Genomic DNA, 17,300 nt, shown 5'->3' with positions numbered 1-17,300 from the left:
CTCCCAGACAGACAGAGATTTAACTTCCTACACTCTAGCAACCCAAGAGCAACGTTTCAGGTCGCAATTTTAAGCCCATATGGCGTCAAGCAAACAAAGAAACAAAATACTTGATTGAGGAAGGAACATCCGCCTTTAATGTGAAAACACAGGTAACACCGTTCACACATACAGTTATTCTGTCTGTACCTTTGAAAACAATGACAATGTTGATGAATATAAATTTTACTAAACTTTAGCATACAATCAGCAAAGTACAATATTTCCCTGGAACACACTGTCAGGATATCGTATCTCAAGGCATCCATCGCTTATTGCTTCAAAACGTGTTGCTGTATTCTGTGTAAGGGAGAACCGAACAATCAGTTTGGTTTAAGTAAATGTATAATCAGTTTAGTTTAAGTAACTGAACAATCAGCTTTGTGTAACTGAACAATCAGTTTTGTGTAACTGAACAATCAGCTTTGTCTAACTGAACAATCAGTTTTGTTTAAGAAATTTACATATAAATATCCATTGTTGACATCAACAAATCCCCTTCGATATATCATTTGAGAAATGCATTTTAACGTCAGCCCAACCTAGGTTCTGGAATCCACTCCAGTAGGTAGTTGCTCTTGTGCAAGGTCCATTTCTTGTGACACGCCATGCGAGACATGTAGTTTACCAATAACTGGCCACTTGACCATGTCTCCCTGAACATAGACACAGTTAGGGAAATATATTTCACGTCGGTATATTGCGTCTCCGATGATAGTTGCAATGTCACCCTCGACCTGAATTCGAACCTGACTGTTGTCAGTGGTGTTTACAACTAACACAACGACCCGTCCCTGTATACCCACGGTGGTTCTGAAGCGGCATTTGAAACGTTTCTCAACGACCCTTACCATGGCAGTGGTTCTCCGCATAGGTGGCGCTGTCACGCTGTACTTGATCACCCAGGAAATAGAGTTATCTGCCCTGTTGTCTCCCTCACCGGCGATGAATATGCCGTTGTTAAACGCGCCTGCGACATCTTCGGGAGCGGTAAGTTTTATACCTACATCCGCTCCACGACAAAAACCTAGTTTTATTACAACCCTCGCTGTCGCCGATGTCGTGCGTTGTTCCCTTATCTCATGGTCATGCGTGACGTCGGTGTGGTTGTCGTAATTGGCCTTGAAAAGGGACGTTGATCTGGGTGTTTTGTAATCGTATCTCCCAAAGAAATACGTGGGCTGCTCTGTACTAAATCGGACACCATCCCACACCACGTGTAGCTGGTAGTCGTTGTAGTCGTGTTGTCCTTTTGTTTTAATAAATGTCGCCCACGCCCACTTCTTTATGACGTCATCAAGGTCCGTCAGTTTGCTTGGCATGTTGATATCTAGGGCAAAGGGTAGATGACTGATTACGAAATGAGCTCAAATTCTAAACATAAAGTGATTTTAGTCTTTTAGCAATAATCCCGCAATACCACGGCTGAGGACACCAGACATGGGCTTAAAACCTAATATTATGTTTCTGCTCTTCACAGACGTAGAGTCAACATCAAATGTTACAAATTAATTTGAATTTTGTTCAAATATAATTTTTTGTCCCTGTGTTACCTAAATACTGTCTCGCCTATTCCACTTTGGTCCCCAGACTTGCGTGTTGCCTTTCGTTTATTTACACTCTCTCACTTTATATCTCACTCACTCACTCACTCACTCACTCACTATGAAGTGATGACAGATTAAGCTGATGCTCAGCAGTTACCGAGGTCGTGGGGTAACGGATTCGGTAGTCCATCTCGGCACCCTGGCTCGTTGCATGCTATTGTAACCCGTATATGTTCATAATATCAATCACAGGCTTGTCTGACCAAAAGAATGTAATGCGGTGTTAAATAGCAAAGAACCTTAATATGTGAAGCACTGTATGTAAATCCATATTCTTGTAGTAATGGTGTATTGTGTATGTCGCCAAATTGTATAAACGTTATAGTGTAAATTATGTATATCACAGTATGCATTATTGTTTGATGAATACACACACACACACACACACACACACACACACACACACACACACACACACACACACACACACACACACACATATTTATATATGTTATTGATATATATACATAAGAATGTATCACTGTAATATGGGCTGGATGACCTAATTCCCGGATAAACATTGATTAAATCATAATATGAAACCTGGATGATATTTAAAGTATGATGTATAGCAAAACGTGTTCAACATACCAGAATGGCACCAGTACCGAGTAATTCCTGAACACGATTTGAGCTATGTCATGCGACGTGCTTCATAGGTCAGATCACATGACACATCGGTTCGTATATGTGAGTGTGTGAGTACCAAGTCGTTAGGCAGTAAAGTGAAAATGGGGATAAACCTATCAGGTGATATCTGACACGACAGCACTATATTAGGAACGTCTGCGTCCATCTGCCACGTCTACATGTACGGCGACAAAGGACCAGTGTTCAACCCATCCGTCAGGTATATTTGTGTACAACGACTTACCTGGTATTACCGTTCTCGAAGGGAATCCCCGAAGTATTAACAACAGGGTCCGTGGTACAGATAGTTTGTAGATTGCAATCAAAAGATAGGGCCTGGCATGCGCTGGGTGATATCGATTATCGACTTGCAGTGAGCGCCTGTTAGAACACCCGTCATTGCAGTGCATGTAATATTGATATATAGCCCTGTTAATAATCGTATATTCGCATGCTTGTATTTTATACACGTTCTTGTACATTTACTATGCAAAAGTGACCGATTATGCAGTTTTACCTACATATCTACATTTGCTGAGACCCGTGAATATCCGGGTTAGAATTGGTCTTCAGCTTGTCCTAAAAGGCGACTAACAGGATCAGGTGGTCAGGCTCGATGAATTAGTAGATCGTGCTCATGATGTTGACCACTGGATTTGTCTGGTCAAGATTCTTTACAGACCGCCACAATATAACTGAAATAATTCTGAGTGCGGCTTTAAACAAAACAGAAATACCCAAACAAATACTTGAAAACCAGCTAAGCATGTGACATGCGCGTGTGTGCACACGTGATAATGTGTGGGTCCCTGAAATGAAAGGTCAACCAATTTATTCTGTTAACGATATCCTTCGGCTGATATAACTTGAAGCTTATGCACAAAAAAAAGCTAGGAATCCATACTTCAGCCAGTCATTACTATATCCATGGGAGAAACAAGGTTAATGACTCGTGGAATATTTACTTACATACATTTTTAAATACAAACATTATTGACAGTGTATTGACGAAACAGATCTGGGGTTCATTTACGAGCTTTTAATTTATTAAAAGATTTAAGACCAATACCACGTGACATTCATCTGATATCACAACATTACGTCAGCCAACGTCAAGTGCGACTGCGTCTACATAAATACATGGAGTGTCTAAGCTGCACAATAATGTACTCTTCTATCGGTTCAACTGATTTTCTCGCCATGGGTTGCCTGTTATGGTTATGCACTGTTTCCATGAATTAGGCGGAATGAAGTGTCTTCACATATAGATACCCTTTCCATAGGGTTAACCGCTAACTAAAACTAATAACCCTTTATCTCCACGGAAATACCCCCAGTTGCAGATGTTATAGATACCATTCAGGGATTCCAGGAATAGGTACACGTCACGCGGTGATAAAACTGCCTGACATATGACACACCTCGACTATATAATGAATGGTCTAGCTAACCCCCTCAGTATTAAATGGTTGATATTACACCAGGGCGGAAGGTGACATAATGCAACAGAACATGGCTTACCGTCCTGATATTCCCTCAGGTGAGTAGGTGTGCGTGCGTACGCGTGTGTGTACGCGTACGCGTGCGTATGTATTATACGTATTTATATTTTACGCAATGTGATTTTTGAACCTGTCAAACCCCGTCAAACCCCATATGGCATCACATGTCAGTAGTGCTAAAGCTGCCTTTGACTTTGGTGAAGCCCACGTGAAAAATAATGGATCGAATAACAATAGTGTGACGTCACAGTTGTTTTGTATCACTTCGTATTTATTCGTTGATGCATGTCTTGGTAGTATTTCATGATTGACGGTGCACAAACTATCACCAAGGTTACAACTATCGATCACACATATTTTCAGAGGGGATCTCGCCTTAAACCAGTAAGACTAATGAGGGTTGGGTGTTTAAAATGTGTGACCAAGATCAGTGTCGTCGTTTGTTTGTGTTTAACGCCGCTCTCCAGCAATATTCCAGCACTGTGACGGAGGCCTGTTAATAATCGAGACTGGACCAGGCAATTCAGTGATCTAATCAACTGACATGCATCAATCAAGTCATCGAGACTGACCACACTATAACATCAATCGCCTATTACGACAAGACAGTTCTAGTCATGTTTCGGCGTACCAATGAAACTCAGGCCTTCATCGTGAATATCTGCGCTTTTGGCCACAGACTTCACCATGCTCTTTATCTAGGCAATTAGCGACATAGTGCATCCACGCAAACATACATACAGCTGTACATGTCACTAGTGAAAAGTGATTGTACCTATGACAATTGTATGTGTGCATTAAACAATTCATGATAGTCCAGGGGATACGAACGCTATTATCTGTTACATATTTTGAATGACATAGTTACGTAAATATACACGCAAGTTTACCAACAACCGAACGTGGGTATTTCCTCTTGAAACGAAACATTTTGACAACGTGAAATTCAGATATGATACTGTTTACAGTTTCAGGTACGTCCACGAAAATTACAGACATTAGCACAGTGTTCAAGGAGTGGGCATGGACGACCTATCTCAAGACACCCAGACAACCTGTACTTTCCAGAAAGTTGAAGCTTACAGAAGCTGATATCGAGTTGAAATGGCATAGAGTGAAGATCACGTCCCTAACGCCAAAGTACACGAAAGTTGAGGCGACTCCCACTAAAGTACACGTTCTCTACGACTCCAAATACAATAACAGTACCAAGGATGACCAAGAACAGACATTCAGGGCTGAGAAGGAGACAGTTTCCACAGCAACCACCAAACTAACCAAAGGTTTTTCAAGGGATATAAATGTCGGCATCGAACTTACCCTTCCTCCAGATCTTGACCAACCTTCCAAAGCAGAGGCCAGCTTTGGACATCGACTGAATGTGGATAACGAGGAACAGAACACTGTTGAAAGTAAGGTCAAGTGGTCTGTGGACACCAAAATCACCTCTAGACGTAATGTCGTCACTGTAGCTGAACTGGCAATAGAGGAGAAAAGCTGCCAGTATGAGTTCTCAATGGACGTGAAACTTAAAGGGACGGTCCTTGCAGTCATACGGGACGCCCGTGGTGAGAGGAGACACGTCATGACTGTCCAGGGGGACGTGGCTACCGTTCTGAGGGACATTAAAGACAAAGACAGATTTGGTAAACTTTTCAGTGTAGATATCAACAAATCTCGAACCGTTACCTGGCCCGTGTCCGGCTCTCTCCACCTTAAATACGGAGTGTCACAGACTGTCAAGATATATCAACTATAACCTTCGAAAAATGAGGGTTAGAATTTTGGCAGGAACATTTGTTCCAACTGCAGATATTCGGTTTTGATTCTCCAGATGGGAGTTATTCATGAAGAATATTTGTCGTTTCTGGAACGAGTTGTTACTGGACTGCTGCCAATGGCAACCCATTCCTAAGTACCGATGTCAAGCTTCGAAACTCACTGTCAGTAACAGCAGACATATTGATAATCAATTTCATTTTGTACAAGTCCTTGGACCAACGTACAGACATGGTTGAAGTGTTGTGCATTACTCCAGATACATTTTATCTGTACCAAGAGCATGACATCTATGAGACTGTCCGTGAATGAACTTACTGTGAAACCAACAAAAATAGACATATGTTGTAATTAACGATTAAATGTTTTGTGATTGATTCCATTATACCCACCAGTGTAAAATAGTCAATCTTCTTAAACAGGACAGAGCTTCGCGTGTGAAACTTCATGTGTCAAACACTGGAAAACGTTCCGATTATAATGTTCTGTGTTTCCGTATAGATTCTCATCGTGCATTTGAGAAACACAAATAGAGACGGTGTACGGATTAACACCGATTTATTACAGAGATGAATATGTGAGTATGACTGTGTGGTTAACTTGTATTGTCAACAGTTTTGTAATGGTAACGATATCAGAACTGATTTACAATTAATGTCATTATAATACAATACTGATGAATACCATTCCAGTGTTAATTTGCCCCAACCGTACGTAAACCAGAAGACTGTCCATCCCTAGCTGTCATTACATGTATCCATCTAACAAATTTTATTCAACTTCAAGCAGAAGAAAAATAATGTATGCAAAATGTTTATATACATTTCCAATGTAACATCGATGTTTTATTCATACAGTATAACATGTCATATATCTTTAGCTTCGGTTAGTGGAATTAACCATGTTGCCTTTCTTGTCGAATAAACCTCTTCATCATCTACATCTTCTTCTGTTGTTTACGATGTCCTGGGAAGCTGTATAACCTAAATTCAGTAACGTTATCAAGCCGTGAATATCTGTGTTAGAATTTATGCTGTACTAGTCGTAAGAGGCGACCGACGGGTGATATGGCTCACTGAGTCGCATCGTATCTTAATTGCGTAGATCAATTCTCATGCTCTCAGAAATTGAATTATACTAAAGTTTACTCACTGAACTGTGAAGAGATCACTAGCTGTTATTACCGCATGCATTCGCGTGGAAACCAAATACAAGACCGATTCTGAGCAGAATATGTGTTCGTGAAAAGCGTCAGCCCTCTTAACATTCTATAATAGCAATAATGTTTGTGATTGTTTTAACGCCGCACTCAGCATGATTTCATCTGTGTGACGACCTTCTGTAAATAACTGGACCAGACAATCCAGTGATTATCATCATGAGCATCATCCAGCCTGACCACACTGTCGCCTCTTACGACAAGCATAGGTTTCTGAAGAACAATTCTAACGCGGATTTTCAAGGGTTGATAACATCGCTTCAGGTTATTTGTGTTTGTTATTTAACTTCTTTAACGATCAGCATGAAAGACAAACCTGTGATTGATATCATGAACACTATACACGCTGACTGGTAACAATAACACACCAGGCTACCGAGCTGGACTCCTGTGCGTCCATGTTTCCTCACATAATAGTAGCTGATCTGTGATCGAAAACATCATGATGGGTTTATACCCATTGAGTCAGTATTATACATGCCTGACGAGTGAGTGCTCATTATACGTTGAGTATGAGAATGAGTGAGTTTATACGTGGAGTATGACGGAGTGAGTATTATACTAGGAGTATGACTGAGTGAGTGAGTATTATACTAGGAGGAGTGAGTGAGTATTATACGTGCTCATGAATGAGTATTATACTAGGAGTATGAGTGAGTGAGTGAACTCAGGGTGAGGTATTATACGTGGAGTGTGAGTGAGTATTATAAAGCTTTGAGCTATGAATGAGTGATTATTATTCGAGGAGTATGAGGAGTCAGGAGTGAGGTTATTATGGAGTGTTAAGCGGGTTATTGATTTTCACATAAAGTCCAAGGGTGTGTTTGCTTCAGATTATTCAGGTAATAAATAAAAAATTACGGTACCAACAATAAAAATCGCTAAGCAAAAGATTGCCAATACTTTTAATTGGAATGCCCTTTGATCTAGAACTGTTGATTTTCGCCGTTTCTAACATAAACATCCTTGTCAACTCAAGAAAAGACCAGTCTGATAAAACACCATATTCACTCACTCACTCTGGGTTTGTCAACACCAAACACGTAGGGTTCATCAAAGGGGTGAATGTCTTCTTTACTGTATTACTTCGGGCTTTCTTCCCACATCAAACATATCAGTTTATCATACACAAACCTTACAAATAATTATGCCCTTTCAATTATTATTTTTTCACACTTTCAGGTATTTCTTAAACTACACACTACATGTAACGGTTGTTAAAATGTCGGTCACAGTGTTACATTGGGACAAGGATTTGTCAAACAGTAAGGTCCCGCTTAACACGTTTGCTATTCACACCTAAGATGAAGTTCGAAGCCGTTTCAGATGCCCCTCCCTTAAGCGGCGTAAAACCATACTCATTCACCAATGAGAATTGTTTATAAGGGATCGTTCATAATTTATGGCTGGGGTGGTGTGTGTGTGTGTGTGTGTGTGTGTGTGTGTGTGTGTGTGTGTGTGTGTGTGTGTGTGTGTGTGTATGTGTGTGTGTGTGTGTGTGTGTGTGTGTATGTATGTGTGCGTGTGTGTATGTGTGTGTATGCGTGATGGTCATGTACAAAGTCAATGCCCCCCCCCCCTCGCATAATTTTTAAGCATAATTGTTCAATATTTTTATGTACAAAAATGATGACCCCGGCCCCCTTGCCTCCCCAGAACAAAATGGGTGACCCTCCATCCCCCTTTAATATCAACGATCCAGTGATCTACGCAACACGTTGATCTACGCAATTGGGATACGTCGACATGTGTCAACCAAGTCAGCGAGCCTGACCACCTGATCCCGTTAGTCGCCTTTTAGGACAAGCATGGGTTGCTGAAGACAAACCAACTGGTACGCCTACGGGCCACAATTCTTCACAATGAATCGCAGCACCTCACACGACTGGGCCAGTTGCTCCTCTCATCCATAGCTCGTATAGTCTACCATATACATATTTAAGTTTTAAACTACACAGAAAGACAGAACAATCAGAACTACAAAATGTGCAAATTTATTTCAAAGTATGAAAACGTGATTTGTAATAACATTTAAAACATGACGACGGATAGTACAATTAGTGGAATATCAAAGTGTAGTAGGGCATCATAAAGGTATAACTATTAGTTGGCGGTACAATATAAACCTAGCTATTGATGGCCAACAGCCCAAAGTATATCACAATGACAAAATCTAACGTGAATAGTCCTAATGATAAGAGCAATCTACAAAGGAAATGGTTAGACAATATGCGCGCTGATCCAGGTCCATTAATAGTGCTTTACACTATGATCACAACTGTGACAATGTTACTTTGCATCCAAGGATTATCTATACTACAACAGTATAAAAACATACTGGCCATAGTAGCCACACTGTTAGTATCAGTTCAGAATTCTTGACTCAACTGCCAAAGGAAAGACCTCCCTTGAGTAGGTGACATGGATGACTCGAGACATTCACATATTAGAGTCAGTATTTTGTTTCTCCCACTGATTCACAATATAACAAGTTCTTCAACATAAGTACAACATATTTTCCTGTTAAACTGAGTATCACCAACCTTCTCCCCCAATAACAGCTATGGTATATCTTCCACCGCAAGTGATGGATATACACTCCGGGTTGCCCCTGCTTGGCTTTTTGCTGCACCAGCGTCTTTTCCATAGGAAACCTTCACTTTCTGTGACACACCGTACCTGAACACCACACTGCCGTGTACAGGCAGCTCCACAGTACGGTTTTGACTGTCAAATATTAAATCATTCATACTGCCACCATTTCTGATATTAATGTCTTTAAGAACAGTTGCCACGTTGTTTTCAACCACCTGCACGACTTTCTCCATGTTTCTCCTGTCCCGAATCACAACCACCACTCTTCCCTTTAGTTTGATGGCGCTGGTGAATTTATATTTTGCGCTCGTCTCCTCCACCTCCATCTTGGCTATGGTTTGTTTCTTACTCTTGGACACTATCGTTGTGTCCACAGACCAAGTCTTCTTCTTTCTGACAACACTGTTTTCATCAGTTCCCACGTGAATGCTGTTCCCGAAACTGGCAGTCGCCATTTGCTTCTTTCGCGCATCTGGAGATTCATCGCCAGCGGTCATTCGTGACATTTCGTCCGGAAGGTCCATTTCAATCGTAGTATTCGCCTGCTTGCTGTAGCCTTTGGTCAACGTGATACTAGCAGTAGACTCCGTGTCCTGTTCCGTTTTGAAACTGTGCGTCTGGTCATTGTCTGTATCATTGTCGTACTCCGCCTCAATGACCACTTTGGTTCCAGATTCCAGTCCCTCCAACTGCTTCACATACTTAGTTTCCTGGGTAGTAGTTTTAAATTTTTCCCATAAAATCTCAATGTCTGCGTGTTTATACTTCAGTTTGGGCCTGAAGAGCTTTGCGAAAAAGCTTGTTCTTGTGTTCAAATAATGCCTCCAAGCCCAATCTTGGAAATATTCCTGTAGATCGATGATTCTTTGAAGCATTTTGTTGATGTATCCCAACTGTCGTATTGCGCCGAGCTCAAGCTCAGAGTGAGGCGTCTCTGCTGCTCTCGGTCTTTTATACTATTAGGCGGGACTTCCCCTTTTGTAATTCCCCTTGCGCAAAGAAAAATTATGTTTAGCTCTCACGTAATCGCAGTCTCAGACATTAAATGTAGCGTTTGTTGAGCGACGACCCTACGAATCACTTCTGCGCATGTACATAAAATATCTATTTTAGTCATCGGGTCTTTCCAATGTTATGGCTACTTCTATGAATAGACACACGTCTCCCTCCCACAACTGCGATGCAAAACATTTCAGTATAACCGGCTGATCGATCAACTATGATGCATTACATGTGATTTTATCAACGAAGACAAAGACTGGCTTTCAAGGTAAAATGTTCTACGACATCACATCATTGCTGGAGTACAAACGTTCATGTGATCTTTTCTGTACACAGAACTGTTTATGTGTGTGTGTGTGTGTGTGTGTGTGTGTGTGTGTGTGTGTGTGTGTGTGTGAGAGAGAGAGAGAGAGAGAGAGAGAGAGAGAGTGTGTGTGTGAGAGCCCGGCACTGTGTATGTGCTTGTGAGAGAGAGAGTGTGTGCGTGTTGCGGGAGGGGGTGAAGGGGCTAAACGTGTAAGTCAGTTCACCAGTTACAAACAATTCAATAGCTCATTCAAGTAGTATAGAGGCCTTTATGGCGTCAAAATCTATTTTTAGCTATGGGGCTTTATAGGGTCAAAATCTATTGTTAGACTTCACATAGTCTATTTTTATTTAGATGATGAGTCACTGCTCTCTCTATTGTATATTGAGATCTATGGTGTGAACATCTGGTGTGTCTATTTTTTAGATGATGAGTCTTTGTCTCAGGTCTATGTGTAGATTGAGATGGTGTGTGACACTGGTGTGTCTGGTGTGTCTATTTTTAGACTCGGGTGGGTATATAAAGTCCACCAAACAGCCTCATGTCATACTCAGTCACTACACCTAGTGATTACACATTGTGGATATACTACCAGTGTTCCTTTTGCAACCCTAGTGACTACAGTTACTGGGTGTAAAGCCATTCTTGGTTTAGACGCTGTACTGTGCGGACGTGTTACCATAGGACCATGGATGTGTGTGGACATTACCCATTCGACAAGACTGTCGTTGCCGATTGCTGTGCAATCAAGACTGAATGGACTTCATTCCAGAAAAGACTCGATTCGTTTAAAGACTGGCCAGTGCAAATGAAACAGAGTCCTAGTCACATGGCTCAGGCAGGATTTGTGTACTTAATCAGAGGGGACGCTTGCAAGTGTTTTCAATGTGGTCTCGTTCTCAAGAACTGGGAAGTAGATGATGATCCCTGGGCCGAACATGAAAAATGGTCTCCAGATTGTCCGTATTTGGCCCTGGTGGGAGTACCTCAGAAAGAGGTGACCCGTTGGGGTAGTCATGTGGATTTGCAACCAAGAGTGTGATGTAAAATGTGTGACTATTGGAAATAAATCAATGTTAAGAGTATGTCTGCCTTGGTTGTCTATGTATAGTATAACAGAGCATCGGCTTAGTACACCTGGTACACCCGGTTTAGTTTGTCATAGTAGTGCATCCGAACCATCCTGGCAGCGATGTTGAAAGCTATACCAAGGTCAATGAATATATCTATATAACAGGCCACAAGGACTATCTAACTTCATTTAGCCGTGGACCAGTGACAGTGACGCATCACCCCAGACCGCTCCCGTTTTCATCATGAATAATCCACGATACAAACTCTTCGTACCGGATGCCGAAAAATGGACACGGTATTACATGCTCAGGGCTGAAGGGAAAGGAGACCCTTATCATTCTATAACACGTGGAGGAGAAAAATCTGCCATGATGTCTGTCGAGCGATATTTGGAACTGTATGATCCAGAGTGGAAGAAAGACAAACAAAAACCAGAAACCACAGAGCAACCTAAGATTAATTTCGTTACCCCTACTCAACAAGTGGTTGAACAAGCTAAAGCCAAGTTGAAGAGAGAAAGGGAAAGTGCCGTCAATAGGGAAAACACAAAGCGAATGAAAACATATTTTTAAATAGAGACAAAAGGTTAAATGTATCATTTGTAGTAGGACTGTTGACGTGTGAACATCATTATGCATCCCTGTCCCGTATGCTCCAAACAATATGTTTGGGCTCATGACTTGTCCCGTCATATTCGAACAAAACATCCAAAAGATATCAAGCAGCAGCAGCAGCAGCAGCAGCAGCAGCCGTCACCACCACCACCACCACAGCAGCAGCAGCAGCAGCAGCAGCCGTCACCACCACCACCACCACAGCAGCAGCAGCAGCAGCAGCAGCAGCAACCACATCCACCACAACGTGTGGCTGCTTTGGAAGAATGTAGACTGATTCACCCCTTCACCATGATTGTCTCAGGGCCAACCTCCTGTGGGAAAACCTACTTAGTGAAACAGATTCTAGAAAGGATGAACATTAAACCTTATCCTGAACGTATTATATGGCTCTACAAACGATGGCAGCCCTTGTATAATGCCATTCAAACCCATGTTTATCCCTATGTGGAATTTCATCAAGGCATTCCTTCTGATCTCGAAAGGATGCATTTCTAGACCCCCATGTGGTGAACGTGGTTATCCTCGATGACTTAATGTCTACTGCCAGCAAAGATCCACGCATTACAGATCTGTTTACGGAAGGAAGTCATCATCGTAATCTCTCAGTGATCGCCTTGAACCAGAATTTGTATTTCAGTAAGGATCCCACACAACGAAGAAACTGTCATTATCTGCTTCTGTTCAACAACCCTATCGATCAACAACCCATCATGACTTTGGCGAGGCAAATGTATCCAGGTAACGCAGACCATTTCATGGAGCTGTTTCAAAGGGCTACCCAGAAGCCTTATGGCTACTTGTTGGTTGATCTAAAACCCCAAACACCTCCCCATAGGCGACTTTGTCCCAATGCATTCAGTTTAAAAGGACACCTCCAAGCCAGGACAAATCAGTCCGAGTTAGATGTTCAGCGTGAGCAGACGTGTGAAGAAAACCTCTCAACCATGCCAACTTGTGATGCCTGTGGACTCGTGTTTCAAGATGTGCAAGATTTGCAAAAACACAGAAGAAACTGGTGTCCCGAAAAGTCTTCAGTGGGTCCTCCTGGGATACCCCAAGTGAAAAGGCAGTGGGAGGAAGACAACAACTTCTCACCTGTGAAGAGACCACGTCCTCTGGTGGATTGTGACTATTGTGGTCAAGTGTTTAGCACTAACCATAACTTACAAAGACATTTACACGATAAACAATGTCCTGAAATGGAAAATGAGGACGATGATGTTGAATCATTAAGCGATGTCACACACAACAGGAAAAATAAGATGGTTGATCTCGAAGAGCAAGGTATAAGACAAATGTATTCACGTACGCGTGAGCTGAATAAAGACTTTTTGGATGAGAAACGACAGCTGTACATAAAAAGAGGTTTAAACGAAGACATGATTCAAGCCAAACTGAACAAATTGATCTGGAGCACGTTTAAAGAGACGTATGCCCGATTTATTACTTATCTGTACCATATGCAGGATGGTCCAAAGACACAAGGAATACTGAAACGAGTAAAAGACACAAATAATATGTATCATGAAGTGATTTCAAAATTGTACCAATATAAGTCTTGGGTCGAAGGCATGACCGAAGATGATGACATAACATCTGATGAAGAGAGTGAAGGACAGGTGGATGATGAGGAAGGGTAATAAGACAACAGATGTAAAGTAGGCATTTGGGAGAGCTCCTATCCTAATGTCTACTCATTTGAAACGGAGCTAATAAACAATGAAATCTGTATATCTCTCTTGTTTCTTAATGTATTGTACCCCTGGGTTACCCTTCAGTAACCCATGCTTGTCATAAGAGGCGACTAACGGGATCGGGGGGGTCAGGCTCGCTGGTTGACACATGGCACATGGTGTAGAATGACGCTCATGCTGTTGATCACTGGATTGTCTGGTCCAGGCTCGATTATGTACATTATGTACAGACCACCTCCATAGAGCTGCTGAGAGTGTACTTGACTCACTGAATGTATTGCTGTAGGATTGACATAAGACAACTGTTGTGCAATTCTTTGTTTTTATAATACCAATTTCAACCCTATTTCACCGAATCCACGAATTCCTAACCTCCTCATATTATTATCAGACATACAAGTTTCAGTTTAAATGTCATTCCTGTTGATTGAATAACAACTGTTTCAGTTCATGGTATTGAAGATAATAACTGTTACAGTTCATTGTATTGAACAACAATTTTAATGATCTGTAATGAATATATTTATATATAAACGGTTTATAAATACATAAGCTATTACACTAGTGTTGTAAAGCCGGTCTACAAAGCCGTTTTGGACATGTAACCGGTTTGGACATGTAGTCATTTTGAGTCAGAACCGTTTGCGAACCGTTTTGACCAAGTTTCACTGAAACCGGTTTGGCAGAAGCGGTTTTGAGACTGAGACAGGTAAGGGCCGTAACTCTAGTCTACTGAACCCGCGTGCGTGGCGTTTCTTTGTCTGATCTTAGAAATGGAGGGAAATTCATGTCCATGGATGACACGAAATGTGTGGAATTTGTGCAATGGACTTTTCTATATCATGAAGGACATGTTCAATATTTTGATGGAATCATACGGAGGACAATAATTTGTGAGTTTACCGTTCATGATTTTCATGCCGATGATGGGACAGATCACGTATGTATGTTTACATTGACATGTTTGCGGTATCATACTGGTATGTATGATCTGATGATTATGATTTTAACCCCATCGTCATCTATATTTAACATTGACATGTTTATTATATCCACACATAGTACAAGATGTGTTTGATGTAGATCATGGCTCGAATACGAGATTATGAACTATATTTATACAAAGTGACTCGAGATCGGAGATGTTTTACCATAATTCATCACATACTATGTAATCACATAATGATTATTATTTGTATCTGCCTTGTTGGTTCTTAATTATGATTCAGGCATGGTTATCAGTATTATTATTTTTTGTGTGTTATTAATTGTTTTCAATGACTCAACAACTATTTTATTGTAACTGAAACAACAAGAAATAAAGTAAATATTGTCACTACATATAATTGTAATTTTTTTTTGTATCTAGATGTTGTTTCTTCGTTTTATGATTACAAACGTTGAGAGCACAACCAAATGTTTTCCAGGTGACTACAGACACACCTGGCCTATTGTTAGCACTGAAAGAAATGAAGGACGCTAACATAGGGTGGTACATTTGTCCAATGTCGGTATTCTAACCTTAGGAGTCTTCTCTTTGTGAAACTAGTGTAATTTTCCAGCACCAGCTGCTAACCTCAAAACATGTTGGTCATTTTGGTAAACTTGAAAAGAAAATGCAGGTCATTGATGAAAAGTTCCAGGGTTTGGTACTGGACGTTCTTTGTGTGAATATTCCCTATTTAAAACCCCGGGTCCCCATTCCTACACACTTCACCCCTGGCTCATTCACTGTTGTACCTAACAAGAAAAAAAAAAATGGCAGAAGAATTTTTGAACTGTAAGTATTTCTATGTTACATTTTGATAATTATTGTGAAAGTAATTTCATCATCACAAAATGTTTTCTGACTATCATTTCACATGAATCCTTATGACACTAAGACTAGTGTAAAATGACAGTCCTAAAAGCATTTTTCATTATGGATTTCAGCCAAGACATGATTGAGGAATTTTCCCCAGTCTCCCCCAACTATTCGGACATCACAGATTGGGATACAGAGTAAGTATGCTATAAAATAGTTATTTTTTTACAAGTATTCAGTTAATCAATGGTAATGTTGTAAAACACAATTTCTGATAAACAGTAGGCTCATTTTTTCACTAATGTCAATTTTATTGCTCTTTCAGTGATATTGATGACAGCCTTCTGTTGGAAGCTGTTGAGGGCATGAGCACCTCTGTGGAGTAAGTAATATTAATTTGAAAATGATTTAATACTAATGTATGTAATACATGATGTAAAAGAATTAACATAAATCACACAAAAGTTTGTGTGTGTGTGTGTGTGTGTGATTATGACCTTCAACCATTTTGTGTTAATTTAGGTATATTGTTCTCATTTTTCAGTGATGATGACTGTGTCATCACAGGGGTGGAAATGCCTTCTACCCTATCTGTTGCCAGTGATGCCACCAACATCAGTGACACCACCACTGAGGGGGCATCCTCCCCCACCTCCTCCTCGTAAGTGTATATTAGATACATTGAAGTTATTACTATCTGAAGTAAATGTATTATTATCATATACAGGATTTTTATCTTATTTTGTTCCTTATTTTTTTTCAGTCTAACAGAAGTCATCCAGGCACATATAGAGTGGAGAAGAGGGAGGTGGAAAATCGAATATGCGCTCTTCAACATGAAGAGTCCTTATTGGACATTTTAGAGATAATTATTAGAGAATATTAGGTTTTTGTAGTGTTAGTTAGTGTTAGTTTTGTATTATGTTTAATTTGTTATCTTTGTGTATATATTGTTAACTTTTGTTCATATATGTGTTTGTGTAAATAAAGGTGCCCAAGGGTGGGCAAATGAGTCATTCATTGTTGGAGTACAGTATGAATCAATCTGTTTCTTCACATGAATGGGTTACTTGTCCCAACCCCTCTAAACATCCAGACATGCTTGGAACAAGGATGTTGAATATATTCTCAATATTGGACATACCTGCTGGACTGCATATGTGTATTCATGGAAATATGTGTGGATACAATTGATATGTGCGTGAATCGATCTGTTCATGGAACTATTCTAAGTGAAATTGTGCTGTTCATGGACATATGTGCTCATGGACGTATGTGTGCTGAGGATTTCCTATGGATCACATGAGGTAAGTTGCTTCAATTCCCTATTCTGATGTTGTTTCCACAAATGTGAAGGGTAACTTACCTTGATGTTCTGTTGATGTATAGTTGAGAGGCTGATGAAAATATATATCCAGTAGACAGTATAAT

The 17,300-nt window shown here is 40.6% G+C and overlaps 4 protein-coding genes across 7 annotated transcripts in view; 2 read left to right on the top strand and 2 right to left on the bottom strand.

Annotated features, from left to right (window-relative positions):
* Nucleotides 1-17,300, top strand: part of LOC124289665 — a 28,446-nt gene that overhangs the window by 5,857 nt on the left and 5,289 nt on the right. The window contains exon 1 of one of the 3 annotated variants that reach the window (XM_046726271.1): nucleotides 10,548-10,641. The exons of the other annotated variants lie outside the window; for them this stretch is intronic. The gene's annotated coding sequence lies outside the window, so the exon portion shown is untranslated. Of the gene's footprint in view, nucleotides 1-10,547; nucleotides 10,642-17,300 lie in introns of those variants that run through there. 3 annotated transcript variants of the gene reach the window in all.
* On the bottom strand, nucleotides 115-2,451 carry LOC124289669. The gene is made up of 2 exons (XM_046726277.1): nucleotides 2,238-2,451; nucleotides 115-1,369 (listed from the first exon to the last, which is right to left on the bottom strand). The coding sequence occupies exon 2, from the start codon at nucleotides 1,359-1,361 to the stop codon at nucleotides 582-584; it is 780 nt and encodes a 259-aa protein (XP_046582233.1). The 5' UTR covers nucleotides 1,362-1,369; nucleotides 2,238-2,451; the 3' UTR covers nucleotides 115-581.
* Nucleotides 3,681-6,596, top strand: LOC124289668. Of its 2 annotated transcripts, none has more exons than XM_046726275.1 (2): nucleotides 3,681-3,816; nucleotides 4,747-6,596. In XM_046726275.1, exons 1-2 carry the CDS (start codon nucleotides 3,777-3,779, stop codon nucleotides 5,535-5,537), a joined length of 831 nt encoding a protein of 276 aa, XP_046582231.1. In that variant the 5' UTR covers nucleotides 3,681-3,776; the 3' UTR covers nucleotides 5,538-6,596. The 2 variants fall into 2 exon arrangements, with proteins under 2 accessions (XP_046582231.1, XP_046582232.1); XM_046726276.1 differs by having other exon boundaries at nucleotides 3,682-3,816; nucleotides 4,753-6,596.
* LOC124289664 lies at nucleotides 8,755-10,418 on the bottom strand. The gene has a single exon (XM_046726269.1). The coding sequence runs from the start codon at nucleotides 10,244-10,246 to the stop codon at nucleotides 9,338-9,340; it is 909 nt and encodes a 302-aa protein (XP_046582225.1). The 5' UTR covers nucleotides 10,247-10,418; the 3' UTR covers nucleotides 8,755-9,337.

Source organism: Haliotis rubra, unplaced genomic scaffold (assembly GCF_003918875.1).
Source record: "Haliotis rubra isolate DU_JTF1 unplaced genomic scaffold, ASM391887v1 Scf446, whole genome shotgun sequence".
Classification (NCBI taxonomy): domain Eukaryota; kingdom Metazoa; phylum Mollusca; class Gastropoda; order Lepetellida; family Haliotidae; genus Haliotis; species Haliotis rubra.
The sequence above is the reverse complement of the archived record's forward strand: the minus strand, read 5'-3'. Positions and strand labels throughout refer to the sequence as shown.